We start from the raw sequence: 26,735 nt of genomic DNA on the forward strand, positions 1-26,735 counted from the left end.
TGTCATGAATAGTGCTTTAACTCTACAATCTCAGCTTTTGCACTCTCTAGGGCTGCTCCAAGATCGTTTTTTTCTGCTTTCAGTGTCTGTTGTTCCCGCTTCATGTCTTCTACTGTGGACTTGAATTCTTCAAATTTATCATTTATGAACGACAGCGACTGTTTGATGTCTTGCAGTTCTGTCACAACGTTAGCTTTGTGGTTGTCAAACTTTCTGGAAAGTTCTGACAGCATCTTTGCTACTTCTTTAATAGTTGATGCTGTTTATCACCCAACTCAAGGCAAAAAAAAAGAAAACACTGCAGGGCAGCTCAGGAACGCGCTCGGGAAAAACTCAGGAAAATCACGTACCTGCGCAAAGAAATCAATTCGGTCAACGACATAAGGTGCCGAGGCGCGTGTGCCTGAGCTGCCCGCAGTTGTGATGAGGTCCGGGAACGCAGCTTGCTTATGAAGGCTTGCCCCGGAAGTTCACGCCCGCTTGTTGTGACGTGGTTCCGTCCTGTTCCGGTCTTGTGATTGCAGCTTCCACCTTGCTATATTGATAATGGTTCCAGCTCAAGGTGACGAAGTTATCGCAGAGCCATGAAGATGGAATTTTCACCGAGCGATGAGCAGCGATCTACGCAAAGAAATCAATTCGGTCAACGACGTAAGGTGCCGTGGCGCGTGTCCCTGAGCTGCCCGCAGTTTCACGTTTCATGCTCGGAAAATCTCTTCTAGGATGAACTTTGTTGTTAACCACGAGCGGACAACATTATAGATGTACTGTGAAAGGGGAAAACACGTTGAAAACTTTTATTTCCATGTATTTCTATCGCGGCTGTCCGTAGTGTTCACCCCCAGTCGTCCCAGCCGGCGACAACAGCGTCACCGCATCTTGCTTACGTCACAGATCGATGTTCGTCTACAGCTGCGAATGTTGGCGTTACATTTTATTCTGTCATGCAGGATGGACAAGCGCCTAGATATACAAGGTGTCCAGCTAATTATAGCCAAGGTTTAAAAATCTGCCCATGCACTATAGGACGACGCGACCAGATGCATGTGAATGGCTATTCTACATAGTGGGTCACACTATTTTTGTATTCTTCTTACTCGCATGCTTATTTAAGATTAATTGACCAATTTCGCAAGCGACGAAGTTTCGAAGAAAAACACCAACAGGAAAGTTTTAGAACGTTCCGCTAGACGTCTAATTCAGCAACTTCTAGCTGTCCACTACGTATTATTGTTTTCGGCTTATGGCAGATGCGCGTGAAATACAAAAAGAAATTCAGAGGCACTTTGGCTCTCTAAAGTGCTGCAAGGCGAAGGCGTTTCCTGGCGCACTGTTTGTTAGTTTTTATTTTTCCTCTTTTATTTTTCTTCATTTTATTTTTTATTTTTGATTCTTTTAATTTTTATTGTTTTTATTTTTCCATATTTCATTTTTCATATTTTATTTTATTTTTGTTTCTTCTCTTATTTCTTAATCCCTTTTATTTTATTTATGAAACGAATGCATTCACTAGATGTGCCTTTTTTCATGCACAAAAACCTTGAGCCTTCGTGGCGTATTGGTAGCGTCTCCGCTTCGAATGCCAAAGGCCTTGGTTCGATTCCCAGCCTCGAAGCAGTTCCTTTTTGAGTAGTAACGCCGAAACGCGGACAAATCTGCCTGCGCGGCTGCCTGCGCGGCTGCCGCGTCTCATACTGTGCTAACTACAGTATGAGACATTGAAGGCTCTCGCCTTAAAAAATCTACATGACATGTTCGCGCGTGCGCCGCGATCGCAATGCTCCCAAACGTTTCGCGTACAAATGCACCGATCTATAAACGATGTACAAATGAACATATCGTTTCGCCGGATGTGCTGGTGATCTTATTGCAGTAACGCAGGCATTGGCGTTGTGATTTACGCCATCGCTGTGCTTCCCTCGTGACAAGTGGTAGCGATAAGTGTCAGCAGCTGTTATCGCTTGCGCTGCTGTAGATCGCGTTGCCACTGTCTGCGTCTCTGCCCTATTGCCTTTTCAACGGTACCACACCCGGCTATATGATTGATTTCTCCGTTCGTTCGCCGAAAGTCCGAGAGCGCTGCAATTTAGGGGCGCAAGCCGTAATTTAATGCGGTATTTTTTCTCTTTCGCTGGCGTATGCAGTCAGCGGCAAAAACAAATAAGTAATAGATGGAAAGATAGAAACTGTTCAGTCGCACGTTTTTCGGGCCGTTCTCAAACTTTGTAATTGGAATTTCTTGCCGAACTCTGTTGCTTGCGAAGTTGGTTCATTAATCTTGACTAATTATGCAGTCAAGCAAATAATAGTGTGATATGCTTCTTACGATACCGAGGAACAACAGTGCCTCGACTTATTTTTAAACCCTGGCAGAAGTTAGGCGGGACAACCTTCATAACGTTGAAAACGTTTTCTCTAACTTGAGTATGGATTTTCAAAGACGTGATCTTATTTTGAATCATTCCATTGAGGGCGAACACCACTATAAAAACCAGCGCATTTTGCTAGATACGTAACCGGACTATTATTAGTGTAACTAGAACAAAACACGGGCTGCTGTAATAAAATGGGAGTTTCTTCATATTTCTCAATCGGAGTTAGGGGAAAGAAAACAGTGAATGTCCTCAGAAGCGTTACTTATCCAACATTCCACCAAATGCATAGGTTTGCCATGAACGCCACGTATGATCCACTCACAAAGGATACCAATGGAACAGCTACAGCGTTTACATCCGTAGATGGCAGTAAGTAATACTCTGCACATTTCGTGATTGACTTGCGGGTTCTGAGCACGGACTGGAAGATCGCTTACGGCTGAAAACAAATCCTGGTAGTAGTAGTAGTAGTAGTAGTAGTAGTAGTAGTAGTAGTAGTAGTAGTAGTAGTAGTAGTAGTAGTAGTATTAGTAGTAGTAGTAGTAGAAGTAGTAGTAGTAGTAGTGGTAGTAGTAGTAGTAGTAGTAAAAGACTTTTAATCGACCATAACTTATAAGCCGATCATGTCGTCCGCTGGGCGACCAGAAGCCGCTGTTCTTCTTCCCCTTCAGCGCCAAGCCAGTCGAGCCAGGTGGTGATGGATAGAGAGGGTGGGGGGAAGGAACCCGACTGCTGAGCAGCCGGGCAATAGAAGAGGCAATGGGCCAGGTCCGCATAGATACAGGGGCAGTTGGGACAGGAAGGGTCCGATCGATAGCGATAGAGGAAGAGGCGGGACGGGGTGATAACTGCATTCATCTGAATGTGCCGAAGAAGGCGAGACTCCGGCACCGTGAGTGATGGATGAGGGGGAGGGTAAAGGCGTTTGTCGAGGCGGAGCTCAAGGTAGACCTCTTTTATGGTGCGGCGAAGGGTGAGTCTCCCACCGTCCTCTGAGGGCTTGGGCCAGGGGATCAACGGTGCCCGGAAAAGTGTGTCGCGGGCGAGCTGATGGGCCAGCTCATTGCCGTCAATCACTGAATGCCCAGGGACCCAGCGGAGGAAAACGATGGAAGGCTGCAGTGCGGAGACCCCTCGTTCGACCTCCTGTTGTAGAGAAAGAGTCAGGGTGCGTTTCTGTATGTGGTGTATAGCGGCTTGTGAGTCTGAATAGACTGTGTACTCTTGGAGAGAGGGAAGGAGGGCAAATGACTGGAGGGCATGCGCAATGGCGAGGACCTCGAGGGACAATGCGTCTGGAGGGTGTAGATACGGCCCGCTGGTGTGGGTTTCAGGAGCAGGGAGGTGTGGATGGTACGGGGCGTAGCCGCAGGAACCTCGAGGAGCCACGAAGGAGGCATTCGTGTAAGCTACACTCTGGATATCAAAGAGAGGGGAATGGTGCTATGCGGCCGCATGACGACGTCCGGCGCGCAGGACGGGGGACATGTTGGTCGGCAGGGGAAGGATACGTAGAGTGGGAGCGGGGGTGGGAATAGGAGAGGTAAACGGGGAGATTGGAATGGGCGAGATACCCGCTTGAGTCAATAACCACTGACCCTGAGGGGTAAGGGAAAGCCGGGCAAGCTGCGAGTCACGATGGAGACTGAGAAGAGAACGAAGAGGATGAAAGAGGCCTGTGGCAAAGAGCTTAGTGGTAGAGGTAGTGATAGGGAGGTTGAGAGCTGCCTTGTAGAGGCCCACAAAGGCAGTCTCGAGAGCGTTAAGTTGAGTCTGAGTGAAGGAAGCGTAGGGTGCAAAGTACAAGACCTTGTTAAGGGCCAGCACGTGGGCAACTCGGCACGCGTGAGCCTCGTGGAGACCTGAGCGTCGAGTGACCACGCGCCGCAGGAGGTAAGCTACAGAGTGGCAGGTGGTGACAGCGCGGTGGAGGGATTGCACATTCTTAGCCGCATGCAAAGGGAAGCCAAGAACTTTGCACTGTGTGACGACAGGAATGGGAGAGTCAGAAAGGTGGAGAGAGACGAAGTGGTTGCGTGAGCGCTGGTAGGAGGCATGGTTGAGAAGGAGAAGCTCAGATTTCTCAGGAGCAGGAGAGAGGCCAGCGGTGGTGAGAAAGGAGTCAAAGAGATTACAGGTTTACGTCATGTGATGGAAAATTTTATTTTTATGGAAACCAGCGGTTTGAAAAGCCAGGAAATTGCTTAAAGCAAAGCGCATGTGGTGACACCGCTTGTGGAGAACGGCAGCTGCGGCTGTTGACCTGCCTATTTTGCCGCCACGATGAGTTATTTATTTTTGTGCGAGGCTCTGCTGCCATCAGTGGGCAAGTACGGTTGAAATATTAGGAATACAGCGTGAGGAACGTAGCCAAGAATGCGAAGAGTCTCAATAATAAAGCAGCGTGAAACAGACGGCGGAAAGTAAGATGGCGCACAAAAACGAGTGCTGAGTCTTTCGCCTCGCATTCTACACTCAAATTCTGCGTGTAGCCGTTATACGGAAATAGTTTAGAACAGCAAGACACCGATGGCACTGACGCTCGGTTTTGGCTTCTAAGAGGCAGGTTAAACTTTTTTTTTCTCAATTAAGTTTTCAGATAGGCTCCTTTCTGCCGGAAGCGGCCGTTCAGAAATTGTAAATGGTTTTTTTTCCAGCGTGCATGCATGTTGTTAAGTGAAGGTTTCACTGTTTATCAGGCATATAAAAGAAATTAGGCGTACCGAATATATGCTGAACCAGCTCTAGAGTGCCTCGGTTACCATGGTTAGGTAGTGTTTCCTGAATATCCTTTGTGGACTGGTTCGTTGACGGCGAAAGGGTAGTGGCACGAGGAAGAAAAAAATGAGGTAGTATCTGCTGCATTATTGAGAGTGGAGAACTGGAGCGAGTTTTGAGAGCAGGCATTGTGACGAGGTACAAAGCCAGCAGTTCCGGAGAAGTGCTGGTGGGTAGCCGCCGGAGTCTGTTAGCATGCAATCTTCATTCCTGTTCCCACGAGCAGGAGGAGCCGAATCATTGCGGTTATTCTTTCCTCGCCGCCACCACATGTGTACGCTATTATAAAGCAAGCCTGGACAGGACTGACCAAAAAAAGGCTCAACTAACCTCACGCATGGACACCCTAGAAAGAGAGCTAGAGGTAAAAGAAGCAGAAAAGCGAAACTGCCAGGAACACCTAGCTCAAATGCAAGCAAGAATGGCCGAAGCCCCAATCAGAAACCACAATGGCGGACATTCCAGCGCGACCCATATGAATGGGGCCTGCACTATCATAGACAGCGATAAGAAACCAGATGGGGCAGGTTTAGATAGGGATATCTATTTCCAGGGACAGGTAGGAAGTCTGGAGACGATAGAAAGAAAGGGAAGAAGGGAAGCCCAGAAATAAGGTCTAAATCAGTGATAACAGGCAGCAGAAACCAGAAGTTAGGAGGAATGGACGAAGTGCCCAGGTGCATATCGCTGGTGACTCCAACATTAGGAGGTGGAACAGAACTATAATGCAGCTCGTAAAGCGTGACAGGCAAGTATCAGTTGAGAAGTTCCCAGGGATGATGATGAACGTGGTTCTGAGTGAGAAGAAAAGCAAACTTTCCGAGAATGTTGCACGGCGCAATTTGATAGCGTTAGTGGCAGGGCAAAACGACGCCCTCCATGGTAACGCCACACAAGTAGTGGAAAGACTAGTTCAGGGAATGGACCACATAAGGAATATAGCACAGCAAGTGCAGATCGTGGCGCCCGCAGGAAGAGAGGTGGTAAGACAGAACGGAGAGGGTGACAAGAACATGACGATTGTTAATCGGGAGGTTGTTTAAGCCTGGATCAAGTCTTCCAAGTGGCAGATGCAAAAAGGGAAGTGCGTGGAGCAGGCGTTTGCAGAGGGTTTGCACGAGATGGCATCGATATGGTGGAAAGGTAAGAGCAGAGATCGACTGGCGCCAGGCGGGCTAGACAGTAGCGCTTCTATCGGGTCCTCGGGAGCCCAGGCGTAGGGGTAAGCGAAAAAGACAGCGTAATAACGGTGGCTGAGCTCAACAAAATCGCCATTAGGTAGCCGAGAAAGGAAACTACAAAAATATGGTTTATGGGTGTCTAACGTCCTAAAGCTACTCAGGCTATGAGGGACGCTGTAGTGAAGGGCTCCGGAAATTTCGACCACCACGAGTTCTTTAACGTGCGGTCACATCGCACAGTGCGCAGGCCTCTAGAACTGCACCTCCATCAAAATTCGACCGCCGAGGCCGCGATCGAACCCGTGTCTTTCGGGACAGCAGCTGAGCGCCGTAACCCCTGAGCCACCTCGGTGGCTGGTGTCATTTTTTGCGTCTTTTTTAGCTGTCTATTGGCTTCATTTACTGCGCCGTGGGCTCAATGTAACTGCATCTCCCATAATTGGTATGACTGCTTTAATCGCCACTTGCCCAGGCTAAGCCTCTTTTTTGGTTTTTTTTTGAGGAAGGACCATACTGATAAATGTTTGACGTTCTTGTCTTCCAAGTTGCCTTAATATTTGGCCTGCTAACACCCTGTTGTTCATTCTCTTCCCTCTTTATTTCCTTGCTTGTGCAGATGTGACCACAAACTACACATTTTCATTCCTGGACGCCTACTGTGCAATCGTCCGTAAGGATAAAGGATCATCTCTCGAAGGTAAACAAACCAAGAAGCTTTTTTTCTGGTGGGCTGAAGATATCTGTGTTCTCAGCACTAAGATACATTGCCTTTGTATAATTGCTAGAGACATTTACGCAGTGAACTGTACAATCCCTGCGCGGTTGCGTAGAACGCCATTAGCGTTCTCAAAACGCCCCAAGCACTTAACACTGCGGCGGCCGCTTCTTACTCGTGGTGACATTTGTAGCCTTATAACTGCTTCGATGACTCAAAACAATCTTATGGGCAACTTCCTTACGTGCCCTGGGAATTTTAGTTTTAGTATAGAACGCAAGGTTGCGCATACGGCTATGTATATGTATTGGGCTATCCGTAAATTAGGAATGATCGGCCTGGCTGCTTGGCATGGTTAAGCACCCTGAGGCTCCACCCTCCCGTGTTCAGCTTGTGTCGTCAAGAGACCAATATTCCTGCTGTGTCTCTATCATGCTTATCGGTACGTTAGCTCGTTGGTGTGTAGATCTGTTGGCGGAGGTTGGTCAGCTCTGTAAGCAGGGAAGTGCCACGTTCTGGTTTTTGCAGACAGTGCGGTTGCTTTGTTCACACAAGGTTCTGCAATTTTGTAATCAGTGCACAAGGCCAAAGCCACCAACTGCTCAAATGGCTTTTCCCATTCTGAAAGGAATTCGCTTACATAAGCTTAGAATTTCTGGCCGAAAAGTCCTAACTGCTGCCATTGGAATCTGCAGCGAAAGCTGCGAAAAGGTTCCGCACCCATATAAGTTTAATGCATGACGGCCCTGCTCACAATACAAAGGGGTGAAGTCTTTGAGTAAGGTGAAGCGCTAAACAATTAAATATACCAGCTGCACAAAGTCACGATACACAGATGTCGAGTAACAACGTTTACTTGATATCTTTTTCGCCGCAGTCGCTATAAGTGATTCTTCATGCGTAATTACGCTCGCGTAATCAAATTCAAATTATATGCACTCGAAAATTTCTCTCAAATAGTATTGCTGTACACACATCAGTCAATCGATGTAGCCCATCTAAATTCAACATTTGCCTATGCATTTCACATAAAAAGCAATATTTATTAAGAATATCTCCCTTACACTGATCACTAATTACCCGAGAAATGTTTTTCAGAAAAATGACTAAGCTGTCTTTGCGGCACTAACACTAAAAAACGCACCTTTCCTTACAGTAACCCACATGGCAGCAGCGGCTAAATGTTTTACTGAAGTATAATAGTGGTATTGAAACAAATGGACACTTTATTCTCAGAACGCTGTCCGCTAGCACTAATTGACAACCAACTCCTTGCGCTGTACCACACCAAAACTGCTCACGAACTACTAGCTAAATGAATCTGTACCGAAGTGAAACAGAACCAAAATATGCACGTAACTAATAGCTCAACGCCTTCCTCCCTAGAGGCAAGAACGGTTTTCGTTCATGACAAACTCCCGGGCTTCAAAGCGGCTAATTTCGGAGAAGAAAAAGTTTACTCCACGGAAAAGGCAGGCCTTCTTCTAACTAGTGATGATAATCACTTCTCCCGACTTTATCTGCATAACAAAACTGAAAGAGAAAATTATGCTCCGCCTTAAGGATATGACGCAGTAATGCTAAATGATTAGTGCATATAAATGCAGAACTCGTTACTATTTGCTTTACATTCATATAGATCCCTGGGAGTCCTCATACCACTCCTGGCGTCGTGGTGCAGCGGTTAAGTGATGCGCTACTGATACTGCAAAGTGACTAGTTCAAAGGCAGCCACTGGTCGGGCTTTTGAGACACAGGTTGCTCTTCCCCAGGAACCTCTAGCGACCAGTAGTTAATTTAACTGCCACATGACGCGGAGGCAAGTTTTCTCACAATCCGGTGCGCAATCTGTGGCGCCATCACAAGGTCACGTGACCTAGGTGGCCTGCCTACGCTGCTGCTTTACGTTCACGCCGACGACAACGACCCCGTGCTTTCCACCACATCAAACTTTTTTCACGATTCCATTTCTAGTTTTGGCAGTGATGGCTGTCGTTCATCGATAAAGACCTTAGCTTGCTGAGAGAACAAAAGAGATTATATCCATAGCTTTGGTTACGTCCAGGAAAAAATGCATAAGTGTGAGCGTGGCTTCACCATTGTGTTGCAATTCCTAAAAAAAATGAGGCGACACTGCCATCGAGACTAACCTGTAGAGAGATTTGTGTTCACTCGACGCAATGTTATTCCTGAAGGATAAACCAAGAACTACAAGTATGCGACCTTGAGGGAAACCACAAAAAAAGAAACATTTTGCATAAATCAAAGGAATGACAGGAACAACTCGAGGTCATCTGAACGCATTATTCAACACTTTTGGCCTCTTCTCTGCAGGTCCTTCGGGCACAGATGCGGAATTGAGCTGCAATATGGCGCTGTTGCTTAAAAAAAAAGCATTCTTATATACACCTCGCGCTCTAACCACATGTCATAACCAAAGGTAGAATGAACCAGCCCAACCTCTGAGAAAGCAAAGCAAAAGAAGAGCAAGACTGCTAGCCACCAGCTATTACCTTCTGGTCTCCTCGCCATGACGGTAGATGTTTTGGCAAGTTGGCTTGCGAAATATCTGGCGCTCAAAACAGGTGGGCGGAGCAGACTAAAGCATATGTGTTGTCCGGATCCCTCCGTCCCTGTGTGGTGCAGATACAGTGTAACCCACTTTTCATGGGCGCAGTTATAACGGACTGTCACTTATTACAAACAGGGACGTGCTACCGCAAATTTATTTGTTATGGCAATGTCGCAACATCTCAGATAGAGATGTGACCGTTCGTAAAAACTTTGAAAAATAAGGGAGACAGCGTTCTTTTCTATTTTTTCATGGGCCAGGAAAACGAAAAAACCGAAAAAATTTTCAAACCGAATACCTTCACAGTCTCTTCTTCTTATGCACGGTAAAGGTTGGTCTCAATTCACTATAGGGCTGTGCCAAGCATTCTGAGCTCTCGACATGGGGTCAAGTTCTCTGTAGCAACCAAACGCTGATGTCAGTCACATTTCGGCAACTCCGAATTCCCCTATCGCCTCTGTCGTGTGAAACAGCTTGTCGCAGTTCGGTAATGCGCCCATGAAGCTCAGCAACTCGCTTACGGGAGCACGCGCAGAACATTGAATACATGCACTCTAATCTCAACTTGGGAAAAGGCGCACAAACAAGCCTTTCCCTACCCAGCAGTGCTCTGCGTCGATTGTAGTCGTGGAATATGTCCCCATCTTTTCGTGAAAACACTTTGCACCATCTTTGTTTTCGTTGAAAACAGAATTATTAATTATTCCTGCATTATAGAGTAAATATGAGCCGGTTTTTCACATTTTCCCAAGATGTTGCATTAAATAAATGAGCCTGGAAAATAATGTTCTTTTTTCTCAATGATTCAATAATTTCTTGTACATACATACATACAACTTTATTAACTCTCACAAGGTTACATTAGTAACAGAGGAGAGAGGACGCAAGGCAAAAAGCTGCGTTGGTGCAGCTTGAGGGCCGCCCTACGCCCTCTGCCGGCGGTATAGCCTGGCAGCTAATCACAACAGCAGTGGAAGAGTGCACTCACAAACATAAAAAAAAATACAGCCACAAAATATATACATTAACATTTGCATGACGTTATGCCTCTATTATCACTCGACATTATTGGACAAAAGAAACTGCTCAAAATTTTTATGTACAGGAAACACATTTATAATCAAACGAGATACAAATCAAGTAGAAAGAAGATACACAAAGCTATGTTCTAATCATGATGTCAAAATTATGCCCATTCAAACAAAGGAATAAGTGTTATTAATTTATGCCGTGAAGTCTTTTCAAGTATGGTGTCGTTCTTGTGCAGAATATTGAGGTAATGTGGTAGACTATATGTCAGTGACTGCTTACCGTATGTAGTGCGGCAGATAGGTACGGACCATGACATTTTGTTCCGTGTGTTATAAGATGGAATCGAACGAATGAGGCTGAAACTTGATAAGAGGAGATCATTCTTAGTTGAAACAGCATTTTTATACATAGAGATTCAATTGAATGGGAATAACTCTGAGATTTTCATGATACTGAACCTTGCAAAGTAGGAACCCGTATGAGTACACCACGGCATATTAGCTATTAATCTAATTGCTCGTTTTTGCGCCATTGTAATTTTCATTAGTTATTTTTTGTTTTCCCCCAGACCATGGGACAATAAGTTACATGTTGCAAAATAAATGCATTGTAAATATTTTAACTCTAGGCGGAAGTGTGTGCCTCAGGCGGCATAGGGTGCCGTTAATCTTGTTTATTTTAGCGCAGATATTCTCAGTATGCTTATCCCAATTAAGTGATTCGGTCCAAACAACACCAAGACATTTCACAGCTGGCACGACATCAATTTTTTTGTTTGCTAACCAAAGGTCAAAATTTGCACGCACCATTTTGCTTTTAGCTCCGAATATTATTGCTTTGGTCTTCGTGATGTTTACCCTTAGGTAGTTCTTAAAGGACCATTGACGCAGGAATTCTAAGAACTTATTGCCGTGTTCTAGCAGGTCTGTTTCTATGTTACCTGAGGAAAGCATTCTGAGGTCGTCTGCATACGCTATTATGTTGACAGGAAGGGGAGCAGAAAATATATCATTAATGTAAATATTTAATAATAGGAAACGGAAGTATAATCTCTTGGAAGTATAATCTCTAGTTCAGAAAGACCAAACAGCCGTGGAAGCACAGCTCGGCTCGTGCGAAATAGGCGGCGCTAGAAAGCTGCCTCGCAGTCGTAAATTTCTAGTTTACATCACATTCGGATGCGGAAGAGCTTCTCCCAGCCTGCGCGCCATCAATCGTTTCTCCTGACAATGTGCGCGGCGGCGTAAGTAGGAATAAAACAGGTGGTGTGTATATAAAATGCCAAGGAATCTTCAAGCGCTAGGAGGATGGGTTCGGCGCAAGCAATCAAGCACAATATTTTCCCATGGGCTGCAGTCAGCAGCAGACCATCAAGCAAGCTGTGGCAGCTATTTCAGTGGAAGCACGTTTTTGCGGATACAGAAATTGAAGGGGACACACAAGCTCCGCCGTAATGGTGTGACGCGATAGCAGCAGTGAGTGAATGCCTGTATAGACGATATTGGTGATTGTCTACTACACATTCACAGATCCCTGGGAATCCTAATACTACTCCTGGCGCAACGGTGCCGCGGTTACGCTGTGCGTCACTGCCATTCGATGGCAGCTGCTGCCACCGGTGGGGCTTATAAGACTCAGGTTGCTCTTCCCGGACAACCTCTCCCTACTAGTCATCGATTTAACTGCCACTCTCCGCTATGGACAGGTTCTCATGACGCAGCCCGGTCACATGACCTGGGAGGCTCACCTGTCACCTAGGTTCCTTCGCTGTGGATTTCTCGTTCATGGTCAACGACGGTGACGATGGCGCCGCTTTTGGGCTACACGAGCTCCTTTCAAAGCACGTAGTCCTTTCCAGCTCTGCCTTTATGTTCGCGTATTCATCATCATTCAAGCCACACCAGTGGGCGTTGGAACATCACGGGTAGTCCGTTGCCTCATAGCGAGATCAACGAAGCATGTCTGGAGATTAACCCTTGCAAGACGCTGGAACCGAGGTGCTGAGAGCAGGAAGGCTGCTACACACACTATTTATGGCACTGTAATGGATTCTTTGAACAAGAGTTGAGCGAGGTACTCAACCAAGGGCCTAAGTTTGCCGTTGAATGAACTGCTTTACGGGCTAGGCTGTTCCTCGTGCACCTAGTTAATCAGTTCGCAGAAGGGGTAGACATGTTCTCGCTCTGCAAACCACAAAACCCGAAGTTGTGTTTGGTACGTGTGGTTTGCTTCCCGAAAGTACGGTAACTGGCCCTTATGACCAAAATAAAGAGGGCGGGTACATTGTACTTTCCAAAAAACTATAGTGCTTTCGTACTCAAAGTTGTTAATATACCAGTGCAGGTGAAAAAAAAAACAGTGCAGGTGACTTCAGGGAAGGTTCTCTATGTTCGTCAAATGCTGTGCCGGGAGCTCGTTCCTTCGAGCTACCCGGTCAAAAAGTGAGATGCATATCACCTAAAGGCAGTAAAATGCACAAGCGGACAGACCTATTAATGTTCGGTTTCCAAGGCTCACTTCAAATGAAAGGTGTTTCCAGAGTTCACCTGAAAATTGTGCGCGTTTCAAAAAACGAGGCAAGCTGTCGGTAGGCAGACAACGAAGCCACTGAAAAAAGCAGGTATGAAACCACCTCATACATACAGAATTCGGTGGCCTGGGTAAAGAATGTGGGTGCCTGGTTTCATTTTTTGCTAGATTTATAGAGATGGGAGCTGTTATAACTTTACCAGTATCTGGTTATGCCCTTATAAATGCAGCGATCAACTTGGAAACATTCGTATCATGTGGACACACGTTTCCGTGAAAAACGTGATTTCCTATTTTATTTCTCGCTATGAAAGCAATCTATTAATAGGGTAACATTTGTGGCGTATATGAAGGATGTTTATAGACATCGCCCAGATTAAATTACAACTTGGTCAGCATAGAAAATAAAGTTATCGCAGTCATAACAAGCACATGATAAAGAAGCCTGCATAAAAAAAGCAAGCGCAGTCAATAAAAGTCGATCGAATGCACGTTTGGTTTAGTTTATGCTGGTGACGTCATCCCAGTCAAGGCTCCTAATGTCTGGAAAAGATTCTAAAAGATTCTGGAAAAGACTCTAGCGTTAAGCTCGTTGCTGGTTGCTGACTGCAGCTGGTGCAACAGAACCTTATTTCGATATTAGTGACAGAGGTATTTGCTTTACAGCAGACGCAACTAGGCTTCTGTGGAGGACACTGCCATACAGGGATAATTTTATTACCGTATTTGCTAAGGAAGCACAGTGAAGTACATGGTTATTCAAAAGCTAGGGAGCACGGTTTATTGTTAGAAGCCAAAATATCGTTACGAGGAATAGTAAGCCGCAACGATTACATTACTCTTAGTGGGCACTTCAACTGCAGTTTGAGGAAAGAGATGAAGGATGAAAGAGGCATTGGAAAAGTACAGAGGGAGAAAGAGATGACCTTGTGGAGAGCTCCGGAACACAGTCAGCTGTCTGGGTTCTTTAAAGGGAACATGGTAGGCTGAGATGAAAAAGAAATGGAGTTTTTTGTTTTGCATGTTTAAAGCTTCGGCTTTTTCATGAACTATTGAATGTCTTACTTGCGTGCGAACAATTTTTTTAACGCGAAAAAAACACTGATTTTGAAAATTTTGCTGTTATCAACCATGCCTCATTTTACACCAATGTGATGGTGTAAGAATTAGCTTAGGTGAAAGAGCGCAGTCACAGTGCGATCGGCGGTAAAGCTCTGCTTTTAGAGAGCGCTGACTTCCTTTAACTCTCTTTTGACTCTACCTCTCTCACGCCTCGCATTGCGCCCCGTTCACGGCGTAAGAAGGGTTTGGTGTAGGCATCTAAATTTTCTATTTTAACATGGTGCTCCCAACGTCCTTCGAGCGGTTTTTACGCATTGTGACTTCTGGTCGTTTATTCATCGGTCATAATCAGGTGGTGCCGCTAAAATCTGACATCAAAATTGAAATCCACTTGCAGTTGATTCAAATCAGGTGGAGGAATGGTCACAAACATCTGGTTGTTTTTCGCTGGAGACTACATTCATCATCAGACTGACTATGCCCACTGCAGGGAAAGTCCTCTCCCACGTCGCCTCTATTAACCCCGTCCTTTGCAAGCTGTAGCCATCGCATGCCCGCAGAGTTCTTAATCTCATCCGCCGACATACTTTCTGCCGCCCCCTGCTACGCTTGCCTTCTCTTGGAATCCACTCCGTTACCCTTAAGGACCAGCGGTTATCTTGCCTTCGCATTACATGCCCTGCCCAAGCCCACTTCTTCCTCTTGATTTGAACTAGGATGTCATTAATTCGCGTTTGTTGCTTCACCCACTCTGCCGCTTCTAGTACCTTAGCGTTACACCTATCAGTTGTAATTTTTCTTTCCATTACTGCATTAGACGAGACTGAATTATCTTCTTAATTACGTAAACCGAGGCCTGAGCAATACATTAGCATGCATATGACTTATATGGAACAGCTACTGGAGCGACCTTGCGTGCTGTCGCAGTCGCGTAATGATACAGGCTAACAACTTTTTTAATGACGCCTGCAATATTTTAACCAACTTTATATGGTATCACTGGTTAAGAATCCACCGGTGTATCTGTACACAATCCTCCGTATAAGTAGCATAGCATTACATCAAGCCACTTTCTTCTCATTTATTTGCTGAGTGTTAGAATTTTCAGGTGAGCAAGCGATGACACAACGGGTCACTTAACATGCTCGATAAAAGAAGTGCATGGCACGGATATAAGCAAGGAATGTGATGTTAAGTTTGTTGAAGCGGTCGTGCTTGCTCTTCAGTTGTTTCCCGTAATGCCGCATGCGTATGCAGATATAGTAATGTAGCATCTTGGCAAGCGTTTTGTATTTGCGCATACTACAAGGAAATGTGAAATGGAAATTTGCCCGCACGGCATCAATAGTTCGGTCGTCTTAGCGAACTCTTCCTCAGTGTATCTGAAGAAGGTAAACAGGTGCATATTTTAATACGCGAGCCTGCCCACTGTTTTACAGTCTGCGAGATCGACTTCGGGCACATTTGCAAGACCTTTCTTTCCTGCAAAAGCATCTTTGCAAAGTGAGCAGTTTGCTCAATTGCAAAGTTTTCTAGACACTAAACGTGCTACGTAGTAGACAATACTGTTAACTGCAATTGCGTCTGCATCAGGGTCGTTGAAATCGAAGACATCGTCGCAATGCAATCTTCCGTCATCGATGAGCCCGTCAAGCCTTTTGTACAGTTCATCCTACTTGCGCGTTGCGCGGCTGAACCATTTTATATTTCTCTTATGTCAGCCAAAGTCACAATTGCAGGTTGCTTTTTTATCAGACCCCGTACAACTCCCAAACTTGGCGGTTTTACCGAAGTACATAACCTGAGCATGGGGTACGGTAGGCGAGTGCTCATTTAGCGCACGAAGTTGCCTCATTATACCAAAGCAGCTCTCTGGCGGATCTTGGTCCATCTTTGCTGTGAGTACATATTTGAAGTCAACGTCCTTCAGCAGGTAAATTGACAGCTCAGCACACATTTCATTGCTACGCGTAGGCCTTATCCAGCTGACTGTCTCAAAAATATCCTTGAGAATTTCCCGATCTGTTGCTCTCATAAGCAGTGAAATCTCTGCTGGAGCTGTCAATTTACCTGCTTAAGGACTTTGGCTTCAAATACGTATTGACAGCAAAGATGGACTAAGATCCGCCGGAGAGTTGCTTTGGTATAATGAAGCAAGCTCGTGGGCAAAATGAACACTCGATAGCTTGACCCCATGCTCAGCTTATATACTTCGGTATCGCTCGCTGCATAAGTGCAGCTTCTCGGATGCAGATTGCAGAAGACAAACATCCTTGCATTCCAGTTGTAGGCCTTCCCTGCTGAAAAAAAGTTCTATGATGCAATAACCTCATAGATCATTCATCATAGAATATCATACAATCTGTATGATTATCATACGAATTGTATGATATATCATAAAGATTGTATGATATGTCATACAGATTGTATGATATTTTATGATGAATGATCTATGAGGTTATTGCATCATAGAACTTTTTTTCAGCAGGGTTCTGCCGGAAAATACTGGTTTAAACCGTCAAACACTTCACTTAAGAAACCAGTGAACTCTATCATCGGCTCAACTCTGGTTAGGCGAGGTGCCCCGCACTTCGCATAGAAAATAATACTTTTTGCCAAAAAGTTTCTAAATGGCTGCGTGTCAAGCTTTATACTCATGCTTAGCATTTTGAAATGGTTGATGTGGTTTTAAGTTAATCGGGGGCGCACCTTTAGCTCTGCTTTGTTTTTGTCTTCTGCAACGAATAGGGCATCGTAGCATGACCGCCTTATCAGCTTTTCCTGTTTTTTAAAAACACTCTTGTCCGGTAGCCTGTTTCTGATAGACTTGAAAAGATGAGGTGTATCAGACTGTACATACGCGTTTCTAGAGTTGGCCATTGTGTTTAAGAAAGAATTACGAACTTGACCCAGTGAGCGATACCGAGCTGCTTCGACATCGCGTGCTTGGCGAAAGCACCATCACACACCAGTATGTCAAAGAACACGCCTGCTTCTTCTAGTATACGTGTACGTATACAGCGCTTGTCTCTTGTCCCAGTGCTTTGCTCTGTTCCGTCACAAATGAATGACCAACATGCCCAAGTTGCTGTCCATTATGATGACATTTGGTCTTTCGCCAGGATGGCGCACGTTCTATTGGCTGTTTGAGGCTGACAGCTATGACTTTGAGTAAAGGGCTACTCAGGTTATCAAAAAGGAGGCCGGGAAAGCAATGCAGGAAATATACGAGACGTAATCGATTTTGAGATGGCTACCTGACTAAATGCTATTAAAATAATATATCAACGTACATTTGTTCAGTGTAACATTGTAATGAAACCCTTATCTCACTTCAAAGCAAATTACCCGAAGGCGTCACTTTCTCAAACAAAATACCCTTTTCTCGGGAACCACAAGCGGTAGAAACACTATTTTTTCTAGTACTTAACATATACAAGAGAGAGTCTGCTGAGCTAGAATTATATGAACAAATGCCGCTAACATTGTCTAGCAGCAGGTAGATTGCCCACTTCGGCTTTAAACTGGGTGGCTGCAATAAAGAATGTCTATTAAACAATGCTTCTAGTTGACAAAAAGACAATAGAAAGCTGATTACAATGGTACGGTTGAGACTATTTTGATTGGTTTTATTGTTTTATGGGGTTTAACGTCCCAAAGCGACTAAGACTATGAGAGACGCCGTAGTGGAGGGCTCCAGAAATTTCGACCACCTGGAGTTCTTTAACGTTCACTGACATCGCACAGTACACGGGACTCTGGAATTTCTCCTCTAAAGAAATTCAACCGCCGCGGCCGGGATCGAACTCGCGTCTTTCGGGTCTGCAGCCGAGCACCATAACCACTGAGCCACTGCGGCGGGGCTGAGACTATTTTGGAAATTAGAGATCCTTGGGAAAATGGTCTCAAACACCGGTTACAATATACGAAAGATATAGCGCCTAAACTACCCTCTTAAAGCCAGTATTCTTACAGGGTTCAAAGGAAGCGGAAGATGAGGTTACGAGTGAAAATGAAGACATAGTAAACTTCTTGCTTTACAGGAGAGTGCCCTGCAGAAGGCAGCCACCAATAATGGTTGCAAACGAAGCCATTATATATTCCACTACCAATCATAAGTCTAGCCATTTGCTTGGTGGTTAAAAGCCAGTATGTCTCTCCAGTTCCTCCAGTCGATTTTATAGCTATATGAAGAGCAAGCGCATAAAACCCAATGAGGGCCGCTCATGACGCATAATGCATATGCATTTCATGTGCCAGTTCGATCAGTTCATTGTTCGACTTGTTAATTTGCGCTAGGTATCGCGTGAGAGGAGTCGAATTGCCAGGGCGTGATTCTTATGTTTTGGACTGTGACTGTACACTTATTTCTTCGTGTCTATCCCTGACGTAAATGAAAGGATCTTTCAAGGGTTCCTTACGGTTACCCGCAATGATTACGCCTTTCCTGCTACCTATGAATATCCTGGAAGTGTGCATGAATGTAAAATAAAAACAGATCAAAATGCGGTCAACAGAATTTTCTGTTGCTGCGTTATGCCAGGGGTACTATGAAGAAATAAATGTTCTTCCAGTTGCCTAACTCTTTTCATACACGGGGCTCAGCCACATCGTTGAGATTTAAGCCTGGGCTGGGAAATAAGAACATTACACAAGATGTTCAAAATAGTTTGAGCATTTCTTAAAGCTATCTATTAGCAGTGCGGGAAAGCCATGCCTTTTTGGACACAGATTATTCGATCAGGCGTACGCACATAATTAGGATAAGTTTCAGCCCCAACCTCCTTTATGAAAATAAGAAAGTTTCCAGCCGCTGCAATGATCATGAATGTTAATTACTGAAAAGTGAGGGGTAGTTGCATTCCTCTAGACTACTTGATTTGGTAGAACGCCAGCATGCAAACCATAACACATATTTGGCTCCTTATTTTCAGCGCAATTGCGAGGCGAGTGATTTAGGGATACTTGGTCATCAACTAATTTTCAACTCATTCCGGGTCACTGCGCGAGCAGGCTGGTGCCAATTAACGTCATATTGCTCCAAAATGTTCTATCGCTGATGGGCATGGCGTTTCTTTGATTTCGCTAGCCGATGGTTAAAGTGGACACTTATTAGCTTCAAATGTTGTTATACGCCATTGACAGGATATTCCAAAAGCGTCAGCTTTGTCATACCGGGTGGAGCTTTTAGCCGACTGTCATCGACTTGTATGTCCGAGAACGTAGATTCAGGCAAATCCTTACAGGGCGATTACCTCAGAATAGGTGAGCGCTCGGAGAAATCTACTAAACTAGATGGTCTAAAAAGCAGCCGCATCTTAGCTTTCATCATGAACATGCGCCGAGACTGCAGTGACTAAAAAGATTAACAACTGCGTTTAGCTGACGGAACGACTGAAGACGACATTATATGCTACATTTGTATCCGCTTCTCCGCATAACCTTAGCGCGAAAACAGCTTTCGCATACTATTCATCGTGTGCCTTTATAGAGTCCAGAAGATGAAATTTTTATCGCTTTTTTTCTCAGCATAATAATTCTTTCACGCTGGTGCCAAAACGAGACGACAGCAAGGCCTGTCCACGTGAAGCCGTCTGACCCTTCTGTACCGAGCCTGCCAGCGAGCACCCATGCTTCACCTCTTGCACCTTCTTGCAATCGCTTTGCATACGTGCCCGGAAAAGCAAATAAAACGAAGTGGCAGGCATTTGCCCTGATGGTATCGCGAGCGATCAGCGCTTGCCGGGTAGCAAACTATTACCAAATGATGATATAATGCATAGCAAGTTTGGCGATGGGTGCTGCGATGGGGTTGATTAATTCATAGTTATTTAATTAACGAAGGCAGTGCGCATATTATTGCGGATATTATATGATATTATTTTGGAAGGAAAAAGGATGCAAGCGAGCAATGAAAGCGGCATATGTGGGAGTTAGGATGACACTTGCGCTGCCTGCTAGACTTGGCGCAAGTGCCTTTTCATTCTCATATATCCTGTCTTCATAGCGCCGTTACATCCATTTTGCACCAAATATGAACCAGCCAGCCCATATTAGCCCTCTTATACCATGTTATTGCTCTTGGACGCCGCCCTTACTATATGACCGCTATTTCATTTCTATTTATCTTTGATCATGCATCAATTTCGATCATGAAAATGTATCTTATCAGTGCAATAGGATTTTGAAGTGCACTTAGAAATGAATTACTTATGGATGGAAGTCTTCCGTCATGTCGCCGATTGCACTGGATTGATCTGGCGAGAAAGCGAAGTCCGTGCAAGTGGTGTAGAAGGCGCATTGCTCGGGAATCGTCATGAAGGCGTTCAGGTGGACAAAAGGAGAAAGGGTTCGAGAAATTTCAGGGAGATTTTCAGAGACGGGTTTCGAGGCCTTTGGCTACGTCTTGGTAATGCCGTGCGCGTCCCTCTTGATGACTGTAGAGGCATCAGGGGGCACGGTGCACAGGTATTCTGCACGGGGTTTTCACCTGGTCATAATCAAGAACTACGGATGCTAAAGTGATCATAATGAACGCGCGCTCCACCACGACATGACAAAGGCGGTGCGAGGCACTTGTTATGAATGTAACATGATTATGAACGGGCGAACGCGACGTCATCGAGGAATGCCACAGGTACCGCTGTTATTGTTATACTAGGCGAAGCCATCTTGTGCCTCGATGACGGCTCGACGTCGGCTAACGGTAAAAGAAACTCAAAAAGCACAATCTCTTGCGCACTTCATTGAATGCAGCTGTTGGCGCATGCTCTTCTGAGGAACAAAGGAGCACTGATCGCACCAATGCAACGCTAAGCGGAAACAAAGAAGAGAAAGGGTGAGGGGCGCGTCGCTCCTTCTCTATGCCAGTGTTTACAGTTAGACAGGGCTTGCCTGTGCTACACGCCTCAAGCTTATTGCTTGCTTGCGGCGTCTCACTTTAAAGCGACTGGGTTAAAGGCCCCGTTATCGAGAAAATCTGATCTCGGCGTGGTCGGCGCGGGCGTTATCGGCGAAAAATTGCGTACATTGCTATGGCAGATGGTACCCAGGTGGCAGGTGGCCACCTAGGTCTCGCGAGATTCCGGCACAATCACGACCTGTGCACCGGATTGAGTGCGAACTCCCAGCGTGTCAGGAGGAAGTTAAATTTATCATTGGTCGCTAGGCCACATAAGGCCCACCGCTGGGAGCACCTGCCCTCGCAGGGCAGTAGCGCATCGCTTAAGGGATCTGTGAATATAGAGAATGACCTTCTGCTTATATAGAAAGAGGACCGGGGTTCGAATCCCGGTGCCACGCCATTCTCCAGCGGGCTCAAAAAAATGCGAGTGTCTATGGAATTGCGTAAGCAGGCCTGGAGTGCAGCCTGATCTCGGTGACCAGAATCGACAACGCACTTCCTCCCCAAACAGGATTTGGCCATCCTGGTGTAGTACTTGGCCGCAGCCTGCTATGAACAAACCAATTAAGCCTCGGCTCTCAGTCGCCAGCGGCTGCGGAGCAACTGACCAAGGCGGCGGTCAGACCTGTGCCGCAGCAGAGGGGGCCAAGAATCACAAGCTCCGGACAGGGATCCACTGCAAACTGAACCTAGCAATGTTTAACGCTAGAACCTTATCCAGTGAGGCTAGCTTAGCAGTGCTATTGCATGAATTAGCGACAATTAAATGGGATGTCATACGGCCTAGTGAGGTTAGGAGGGCAGGTGAAGCGTATACAGTCCTACAGGGCGGGAAAGTACTGTGTTATCGTGGATTGGAAGCCAAATGAGAACTGGGCGTGGGATTCCTCACCAATCAGTACAACAACAACATAGAGGAGTTGTTATAGTACTAACGAGAGGGTGGAAGCTATCGTAATTAGGCTTAATAAGAGGTAAAAACTGAAGGTGGTGCAGGCATACGCGCCTACATAAAGCCATGATGACCAGGTTGTTGAATGCTTCTATGAAGATGTGGAGTCGGTAGTGGCCAAAGTAAAGCCATAGTACACTCTACTGATGGGCGACTTCAACGCGAAGGTAGGCAAGAAGCAGGGGGGAAATCCGGCGGTAGGCCACTATGGGATAGGTTCTAGGAATAGCAGGGGAGAGTTAGTAGAAGAGTTCGCAGAGAAAAACATTTTACGGATCATGAATGCCTTCTTCCGAAAATGAGCAAGCAGGAAGTGGACGGGCAAGAGTCCCAATGGTGAGACTAAACATGAAATAGACTTCATACTGTGCGCTCACCCTGGCATTACATAGGGTGTGGAGGTCCTTGGAAAGGTCCGTTGTAGCGACCACAGAATGATAAGGGCTCGTATTAGCTTAGATTTGATGAGGGAGCGGGGAAAACTAGCGAAGCAGAAGGATATTAACGAGTTACCGTTAACAGGGAAAGTAGAGAAATTCAGGAGTTCGCTGCAGAACAGGTTTCCGCTTTAACTGAAGACGACGACCGTAATGTTGAAGCAATGAACGATAATCTGACAGCTATCGTTACGGTGTGTGCCGCAGAGGTAGGTGGTAGGATGGTTCGACAGGATACCTGCAAGCTATCTCAGGAGACTAAACATCTGGAACGCCAAAGCATGATGACGTCTAACTCCACAGACAGAATAGAACTAGCAGGGCTATCGAAGTTAACAAATAAGCACAAGGTAGCCGACATAACGAAGTTTAACATGCAGAAAATCGAGCATGCCCTAAAGAACGAAGGTAGCCTTAAAGCATGGAAGACAAAAATAAATATAGGTAAAACCAGATATATGCGCGAAGAGACAAAGAGGGCCATGACATTAGCAATATGAATAAGATTGTTAAAATAGCCAGGAGTTTTATACAAATCTATACAGTAGCGAATGTATTCAGAACGTTACTGAGAGCGGCAGTCGAACACAGCAATAAGACATCCCTCCAGTAACGAAAGAGGAATAAAGAAAGCCTTAGTAGCAATGCAGAGTTTGAAAGCAAATGATCCGGATCAGATAACAACAGATTTGTTGAATGATGCAGGTGAGATTGTGCTAGAAAAACTAGCCACCCTGTATACGTAATGCTTTGTAACATCGAGCGTACCAGAAGTTTGGAAGAACGCTAACATTATCTTTTCTTTTGCTAATCTATGTCTATCTATGACAGAAGCCAACAGCCACAGAAACCAAGGGGCACAGGGGATTTTTATTTTTTTTTTATTTTGTGGTGTTGATCAATTTAGAATATTACTGGATATGTTATCGCTTAAAACTAATTGATTAGAAAAGCAGAAGAAAAAACAACCACATTCCGCCGGTGGGATCCGAACTCACGACCCCCGAATTACGCGTCCGGTGCTCTGTTTATCTCATGTTTATCTTTGTCGACTACTGTCTTGTAAGGTGGCCTGTGGACCTTCGTCAAGTTGCACTGTGCAAATTTTAGTCCAGGGGACCATTCAGAGTTTGTATTTGTACCGCGCCGGAAAATAAACGTATTGAATTCAATTAATTCATAAGACACGTCAATGACTTGAAGAATTACAGACCGATTAGCTTACTGTCAGTTGCCTGCAAGGTATTTACCAAGGTAATCGCTAGTAGAGTCAGGACAAGCCTAGACTTCAATCAACCAAGTGATGGGCAATCTTTTGCAAAGGATATCCGACAATGGACCTTATTCACGCTATCAATCAGGTGATAGGGAAATGCGCAGAATATAACCAACCCTTATATATAGCCCACGTTGATTACGAGAAAGCAGTTGACTCTGTGGAATCCTCAGCTGTCATGCAGGCATTGCGGTATCAGGGTGTAGAAGAGTGTTATGTGAAAATATTGGAAGATATTTAAAACGATTGCACAGCTGCCTTAGTGCTCCATAAAGTCAGCAATAAAATTCCAATAAGAGAAGGTGTTAGGCAGGGAGACACGACCGCGCCATTGCTATTAACCGCCTGTTTACAGGACGTATTCCGGGGCCTGAAATTGGAACAGCTGGGGAAGAGTTAGTGGAGAATACCTAAATAATTGCGATTTGTTGATGGCATCGCCTTGCTAAGTCACTGAGGACATGAACTGCAAAGCATGATCAATGAGTTAGACACGCAGAGAAGAACAATATGGTTAAAAATTAACATGCAGAAAAGCAAAGTAATGTTCAATACTCTAGCAAGGCAACAGCAGTTCGCATTTGGTAGCGAGGTGCTGGAAGTAGGAAGAGAACATGACTACTTATGGCAGGTAGTGACCTCTGATCCGGATCATGATAAAAAATAACTAGAAGCATAAGGATGGGGTGGAGCGCGTGTGTCAGGTTTTCTCATATCATGATTGGCAGTTGACCAATATCCCCGAAGATAGAAGTCTACAACAGCTGCATCTTACCTGTACTCACCTACGGGCAGAAACGTGGGGGCTAAGAAAGAGGGTTCAGTTTAAAGGGGGTATGAGAGTCGTAAAAAGTTTTTTTTTATTTGTTAACATATCTTGCTGAAACTTAGGGTGCAGGGATATCATTGAATGCTGATTTTCAATATGCACTAAGATTTCGAATATGTCAACGGGAAGGAAATGTATGGCAAAATAACACATTCTAATTAGGTCATTTCTTACAGCCCTTTATAGTAATTTATCAGTTAAAAAAAAGTTCTTCTAAAAATAAGTAGACATTGGCGAACGGCCACACCACATCTAAAAGCTAATAAAATGCCTATAGCTATTTTATTGTTCATAAATAGATAACAAAGTTGGAATGAAAAAATGGTATGGCAGTAATTAATCCACACTTGGTCTAATTGCTAATCTGTCATGTTTAAAGGAAAAAGGAAAGCTTTAGGATGTGTGGTGGATTTTGAAAATGCTTACATATTCTTAAAAGCGCTTTTTAAACAAAGAAATTATTATAAAGGGCCCTAAGAAATGCCCTAATTGGGATGTTATTTTGCCATAAATTTCCTTCCACAAGAGATATTCGAAATCTAAATGCATATTTGAAATGAGCATTCTATGATACACCTGCGTGCTAAGTTTCAACAAGTTATGTTGAAAAATGAAAAACAACTTTTCCAGACCCTCATCCCCACTTAAGTTAGAAACAACGTAGTGAGCTATGCAAAAAATGATAGGTGTAACGTTACGAGATCGGAAGCGGGAGGAGTGGGTGAGGGAACAGACATGAAATAATGACACGCTAGTCAACATCAAGAGAAAGAAATTGGCTTGGGCAGGGCATGTAATGCGATGGCAAGATAACCGATGGTCCTTAAGGGTAACGGAGTGGATTCCAGAGAAGGCAAACGTAGCAGAGGAGGGCAGAAAGTTAGGTGGGCGGATGAGATAAAGAAGTTTGCGGGAATACGGTGGCGGCAACTGACAAAGGACAGGGTTAATGGAGAGGCAATGGAGAGGCTTTTTCTCTACAGTGGCAGTAGTCAGGCTGATGATGATGATTATATATGGTAATTAATCTATTACAATATCGCGTAATGCTCTTGGGCCCAAGCGTAAGTGTCCCCGTCCAATTTTTTTAAGAGAGTCAGTGTCTCGAAAGAGGTGCGCTGACGCTTCCGCTGTGATTTATTTCACGTTACATTTCTGTTCATCCCATCGCCACCGGCACAAAACGCGACACCTTCGGCACTAGTCACGTACTTGCGTGAACATATCTCAGCTTTGTTTGCGTGTAGAGTATGGCATTCAACGGCTCTGAAGGAGATATCAACACAAATTTTGACGTCGGTCAGGCATCGATTATGCCACAATAGTTGCTTACTTATTGTTTCACATGGTGTGAATGGTTGTTTTTATTTCATTTCCAGATCTTCGCGAAAGCTGTGAACTATGGGTGAACGACGAGTACTTCAGGCCTGATTGCACTGCAAAAAAATTACAATGTGAGGAAAAATTTCGTAAAATGTGTGCGCCAAAATGTGAAATGTCGTATGACTGCTACAACTGCACGAAGCCACAGTGAGGAGCCAACAGACTCTAATGGCTGCTGGACTGTGCGCACTGGAAAGGAAGCAATGGAAGCCTTCGTTTTGGATAATAATAAATAACTAAATAAAAAAATAAAACCGATTGTTCGTTTTCCGCTCACTAATGCCACTGTCACCCAACTTCACGCACTTTTAGCGTGGCGTTCCCAGACACCCTTGAAGCGGAGGGCGGGGAGGGCAGCGGTCTCGGACACAAAGGAGGTGCCCTCGACTCAACGTGGCGAGCTCAGCGGAGATCAGCTATCAAGTGACAAGAGGTTTTTGGTCGTTTGGTGCCCAGCTTTCGCCGGTCGCAAGCCAGAGATTGGGCCGGAGCCAAAGGTTCACAAACACAACAAACTTAATGCAGCAATGAGTCGATACAGAGGATTTCACAATAACTAGCACCAACACATACAAAGTGATTGACAAAATAATTCAACTCGTTCAAAGTTTCATTCGAGAGAGACTACAATACAAAAGGGGTATTGCACCTAAAATGCACTAAAAAAAAGAGAGAGGCAAACAAACAAAACACAATTTGTTCACCGGCAC

The 26,735-nt window shown here is 45.0% G+C and overlaps 1 protein-coding gene across 1 annotated transcript in view; it reads left to right on the forward strand.

The window, feature by feature from the left end:
* Positions 1 to 26,229, forward strand: part of LOC149344952 (uncharacterized) — a 70,197-nt gene extending 43,968 nt beyond the window's left edge. Inside the window, exons 5-7 of the mRNA XM_089546419.1 lie at positions 2,665 to 2,744; positions 6,951 to 7,031; positions 26,022 to 26,229. Coding sequence (XP_089402545.1) covers positions 2,665 to 2,744; positions 6,951 to 7,031; positions 26,022 to 26,176 — 316 coding nt within the window. The 3' untranslated portion in view covers positions 26,177 to 26,229. The remainder of the gene's footprint in view (positions 1 to 2,664; positions 2,745 to 6,950; positions 7,032 to 26,021) is intronic.
* Positions 26,230 to 26,735: the final 506 nt, after the last annotated feature.

Source organism: Amblyomma mixtum, chromosome 5 (genome assembly GCF_055824585.1).
Source record: "Amblyomma mixtum isolate Tamu chromosome 5, ASM5582458v1, whole genome shotgun sequence".
Taxonomy (NCBI): Eukaryota; Metazoa; Arthropoda; class Arachnida; order Ixodida; family Ixodidae; genus Amblyomma; species Amblyomma mixtum.